The sequence below is a fragment of the Protobothrops mucrosquamatus genome, unplaced genomic scaffold (genome assembly GCF_001527695.2).
Source record: "Protobothrops mucrosquamatus isolate PMUCROS unplaced genomic scaffold, P.Mucros_1.0 scaffold4454, whole genome shotgun sequence".
NCBI lineage: Eukaryota > Metazoa > Chordata > Lepidosauria > Squamata > Viperidae > Protobothrops > Protobothrops mucrosquamatus.
The window spans coordinates 115,117-120,941 of record NW_015390364.1 but is presented as its reverse complement, the minus strand read 5'-3'; the positions used below and the strand labels follow the sequence as shown (position 1 = coordinate 120,941).

Sequence of the window (5,825 nt, the reverse complement as noted above, 5' to 3'; positions counted from 1 at the left end):
TTTAATTGGGTTATTTTCATTTAGTTTTAGGACTTACATGGAGAACAGATCATGTTTTACTTATTTGCTTATTTATATATCATATTTATATGATCACCCATCTCACAAAAATGTTTTAGGTCATACTTATGCAGAATACTGATAGTCAAAAGGGTTCACAAACTTTTAAGCACCACTGTATCATAAATAGTGCTGCAGTTCAAATATTGTATCCAATTAAATTATGAGCCTCTGTAAGATTGTATTGCACATGGAAGAAGAAATGGAAACTTAGTGAATCTTCTCAATATTCAGCATATCCATTCACAATATAATTTAAAGGCTCAGTTGTTGTATCTAAACATGTTATCATCAGCATTCCATTCCTGGTATTCCAGAATGCATAAAAAATACTAAAAACTTAATCCACTGACAGCTTGATCTTTACCTCCAAAAGCGAATAAATCCGATGAGAAAAGCTTTATTCTGAATATCATTTATTACTTTACTGGATTATTGTATGTGCATCTTGTCTTTTTATTTCCTGGGCTTTTAAAATATGTGGCTGATTGCAAATGTAGTTATATTGTAGTTATATTTTTAGAATATTTTCTAGAAAAACGTCTTCATATATTATTTGAATCACTTTTTGGTTTTGTTTCCATAGGTTTCTGCACTATAAGTGCCTTATGTAGTCATTGTACAGAAAACTTCGTCGTTCTGATGATCATCTCTCATGGCTAGATATTGGCGTTTACTTTACAAATCATCTATAGCAGCTGCTTCTTGTGAATCTGATTCCAGCATTTAGAAAACGTGAGAAAAAATATTGAACCAAACAAGAGGACTGCTGAATCTGTAGCTTTTCCTATCTAATTAACACCAACAAAGAGGATACTACAGCCTAAAATATATAAAAGAATGCCATTGTATGAAAACAGAGTTTTTTCCCAGTAGCAGGAACACTGGCCAGAAATGCTACTGAGCATGATTTTTTTGCAGACAAAAGTGTACAAATGGCATATATTGGTTGATAACTGCAATGTTCGCTGATAATAGCTGCTTATTCATCTTTGTATGCATTGGATTTTCTTAAACCACGCCTGATTTTATTGAAAGGAACATCTTGACTTTTTGGAGTTTTTAAGCAGAGGCTATTTCATTAACAACTCACAAAATCGAAAGCGGTTTTACATCATGGCTTCAATTGTTGCTCCAGTGAGAGACACAAAATGGCTGACATTAGAAGTGTGCAGGCAGTTTCAGAGAGGGACTTGTTCACGTTCTGATGAAGAATGTAAATTTGCACATCCATCCAAAAGCTGCCAGGTTGAAAGTGGAAGAGTGATTGCCTGCTTTGATTCTCTAAAGGTAAGAATGCATGCATTAGAAGGAGCTATTGTAAACATATCCTTATATTGAACATATCTGGTTCTGATCCCTAGATGGGTTATATCCAGTCAGTTTTCTCAACACTGGTATGGAACTGGTTTGCTATTGCTTTTTTTCTAAGATGTTTCCTAGCTTCCTAGGGTAGGAATTTCTGGTTGCTATCCCATCCCATCGCCAACTGGGCCTGGCTCAGTTTAGCTTCCAAATCTAACTTAAGTTGTAAAGATGAGGCCACTTGCTGAGAATAGTAAGATTTCTACAGCAAATAGATTACTGTTTGTAATTGTTCAGATATTGTTAAGACTAACTCAGTCAATGCATTATTGATTAGGAAACATTGGTCTAGTGGCCAGGTACTAGGAAACCTAAATTCTAGTCCTGCCTTAGGGATGGAAGTCAGCTGGATGACTTTGAACTGGTCCCTTCTTCTCAGCCCTAAGAAGACAGTGGCAAATCACTTCTGAAAATGTTGCCAAGAAGGCCGCATGGACTTTTCCAGTAGTTGTCAGAGATCAAGTCTGACTCAAAGACATATTACCTTGCCTCATATTCATATAACACACATAATATATGGTGTGCTTTATATTGTTTCAGTCTCAACGAACTATTAGGAACTCTCTGTATTCAGCTATTAGATCCCTCTTCAGGCCACAAGAGAACATGTCTCATTGGCTACAATTGAAGTTCCACCAAAATTTATCATTAGATATATTATTGATTTAAGTAAATCTTAGATTCATTCACTGAATGAATGGAACATCTGCCTGTACAATAGAAGTAAAAGTTGTTGGTTCCTAGCACCAGGTATATGTCAGAAGATATGCTCACCCAAAAGTTAGTTATTATTTCATTTCCAATTAATTGAAGCCCTTCCATTTTGCACTTTTAATCTAGATCTACAAATTTACAAATTGTTCCCCGCTTGATAGATGACATTATTTATTATTTGTTGATGACAATAAGGGGAGAAGAGGTATATGCCACCTTCCAGGAAGTAATTCTTTAGAGTAGTGGTTCTCAACATGTGGTCTGTGGATACCTGGGAAGCCACAATGTTACAGGGTGTCTGCAAAGGCTTGAAGAAATGTTATGATTTAAATCTTGAGTTAGGTCTTGAGGGCCATGCCCATGGTCTGTGGTCACAAAAGGTATTTAAAGGGGTTCCGTGGTGAAGTAAAGGTTGAGAACCACTGTGAGATGGAGAGTTGTTTATCTCTTAAAATATAGTTGTGACATAATCAGGTTCCAGACTATAAACATAAATCAAAAACCCTGATTACTGGATATGCAGATTTTACATTCAACCTATTCTAGAATCTACTAGAGTAGCTGGTTTATTTCTATGCAAAGTTGTTACTGGAGCTATTGTTACTGTGTGTTGTATGCACAAAGATTTCTATTTTGTCTTTGAAAAGTTGCTTCTATAGATACTTGTATAAAATCTCCTTCAATTCCAGACCTGGTGACATGTATATAGTTTTTGGCAACAATACAGAAATGGTGTGCCTTTATCTTCTAGGAGATTCAGCAAGTTTTTGCATAAAAATGGATTCCACAAGATTACTAATAAGTTATAGGATGTTCATTATCTGATCATTTGTTATTTCAATATACAATACTTTATAGTCATATGTTCAATATAGAAATAATATCTTTTTTGGGAAAAGAAATATATATATATATTATATTATTTATCCTGCTTATGTTTTTGCCTTAATAACTGTACCTTCTCACATAACTTCAACATCCATCCCTTGTTTATTCAGAATCTTTTGGATTTTGTTTATGGTTGCTACTAATCACACTCTCTACATATTCTTGTATAATTTCTGATTTCATGTTACCAAATAAAATAATTTATATTAAAGATGGTGGGGTTTGTTTCTTGTTTTGATTGCTATCAAGTCAGTTTTGTCTTCTGGTGAATGCTTGGACAAGTCCTGCATTTTTCTTTGCAAGATTTTGGGAAGTGGCTTGGCGTTGCTTTCTTCTTTCTAGGTCTAAGAGAGAGGGGACTGGATGAAAGTCACCCAGCTGGCTTTGTGCCTAAAGCTGAACTAGAATTCCTGGTTTCTAGCATGATTCTTTATCCGCTGCACCAAACTGCTCTCTATATTAAAATCAGTTATATTAAAACATTTCTCTAGTTTTTTTAATCATCTACTAAAATATTTAGACAATTAAAATATTAGACTTTTACATTTTCAAAACACTAAGATAAACACATTTATCTTCAATGTATATGTATCTGTTTTTAGTAAACATGAGTACCCCGCTTTTCATTTAGATTTAAATAATTGTAGTGCAACCTCTTTCTATATCATCAAAAGGGTTTACAAGGATTTAAACCATACAACACTTTTGTAGTATGATTTAGCCCAAAACACATTTAGTCTAATTTTATAACATATATATGTGCACACGGAGACACAAATCAATAACCTCTCATAATCAAAAGAGAACAGTACAATTATTGTCTCTTTGGAAACTTTGTAGTTAGCCAGTTCAAGAGATCTTCTAGTGTACCAAGCTTCTCAGTCCTTTAGAAAACTCTAGCACAAAACAGGACATGAACAGCAATTATCAACTAATACCGAAAGTCCTTGGCTTACAACAGTTCATTTAGTGATCATTCAAAGTTACAACAGCACTGAAAAAAGTGACTTGTGATTGTTTATTGCATCATCTCCATGGTCACCTGATCAAAATTCAGATGCTTGGCAGTGGGTTCATATTTATGACAGTTGCAGTGTCTTTGCAAACTTCTGAGATGCAAACTCAATGGGGAAGCCAGATTCACTTAACAACTGTTGTAACTTAACAACTTCAGTGATTCACTTAACAACTTTTCAAGAAAGGTCGTAAAATGGGGCAAAACTCACTTAACAAATGTCTCACTTAGTAACATAAATTTTGCACTCAATTGTGGTCGTATGCTGAGGACTACCTGTATTTTGCAGGTTGAATATTAATGCACATATATCAAATGTTAGGAATGCAGAAATTGATCTTCCCCCTCTTTATAATTCAATCCTGTTTATTTTATGTTAAATGCACTTGGGATTGCTAGGGCTGTAGCCTAATCTAAGTTAAAAAGAAATGTCCTGGAAAAAGACAATAGAAAACCAATTTGGTATTATTACCAAGAAATTCATTTATATCCATGAAACCACTAGGAACTAAGCTTAATTAGAAATAATTGTACATTACACTAAGATTTTATCACTTATTCAGCAATCGTATTTAGCTCCCTAATCCTGAACCCTGAAATACCTCTTTCAGTTGCGACACATTCTTTAAATGAACAGTCAAGTTTCAGTATTTATATTTAAATCACAATCCAACACTAGGCGCATGCATAAACTTTCTCATACAAAAGTAATAAGGTCATATGCCGCCGTGTTCCTTTCCCTTCTCCACCACAAAGTAAGAGGAAAGGATAAGCAAGAAATTAAATTTTGCTTTAACAGATTCCCAGTTTGTTATAAATGACTGGAAATGTTCAGACCTGTATAATTCCTGCTTTATATGTCACAATAAACCCAGAATTTCCTAATGTGAAAGAGAGTTCTAGCTTATTTTTGTTCATAATGTGGCAGAAAGATACAGACGGACAGAATCTTTATGTGGACCATATTTTGGTAACAGTTCTTGGAAGGAATTTTCTACTACATTTGTCTCTTGGAGAACACTCTTTTTCTAACCTTCTTATATGTTTACCTTGCTCTAACTATGCTGTTTACTTATTCTATTCATATTTTATTTGATAAGGAGTGCTTAATAGGACTTAGTTCCAGGATGAGCGTATAAAATCACATGAAAAGTGTTATATGTCACATATAAGGATGTGTTAACCTGAATTACAGTTATTCTGAAAACATATATTGTTTTGAGCAAGATTATACAATAACTTTTCATTAAGAGTATGTGCCTGTTCTGAAACAGCATATATATTTAAGAAGCCAAGAAACTTAGAAGTGAGTCTTAGACATTACAGAATATGCCAGTTACCTTTATGCAATATTAAAGATTTTAATCTGTACTTTTTGTTGTTGTTGTTGTTAATTGCGAAGTCGTGTCCGACCCATCGCGACCCCATGGACAACGTTCCTCCAGGTCTTCCTGTCCTCTACCATCTTCTGGAGTCCATTTAAGTTCACACCTACTGCTTCAGTGACTCCATCCAGCCACCTCATTCTCTGTCGTCCCCTTCTTCTATTGCCCTCAATCTTTCCCAGCATTAGGCCCTTCTCTGGTGAGTCCTTCCTTCTCATTAGGTGGCCAAAGTATTTGAGTTTCAACTTCAGGATCTGGCCTTCTAAAGAGCAGTCGGGGTTGATCTCTTCTAGGACTGACTGGTTTGAACGCCTTGCAGTCCAAGGGACTCGCAGGAGTCTTCTCCAGCACCATAGTTCAAAGGCCTCAATTCTTTGTCGCTCAGCCTTTCTTATGGT

The 5,825-nt window shown here is 35.1% G+C and overlaps 1 protein-coding gene across 1 annotated transcript in view; it reads left to right on the top strand.

Annotated features, from left to right (window-relative positions):
* Positions 1-891: 891 nt before the first annotated feature.
* Positions 892-5,825, top strand: part of MBNL2 (muscleblind like splicing regulator 2) — a 47,411-nt gene continuing 42,477 nt past the window's right edge. Inside the window, exon 1 of the mRNA XM_029286662.1 lies at positions 892-1,350. Within this exon, the coding sequence (XP_029142495.1) occupies positions 1,177-1,350 (174 nt within the window). The 5' untranslated portion in view covers positions 892-1,176. The remainder of the gene's footprint in view (positions 1,351-5,825) is intronic.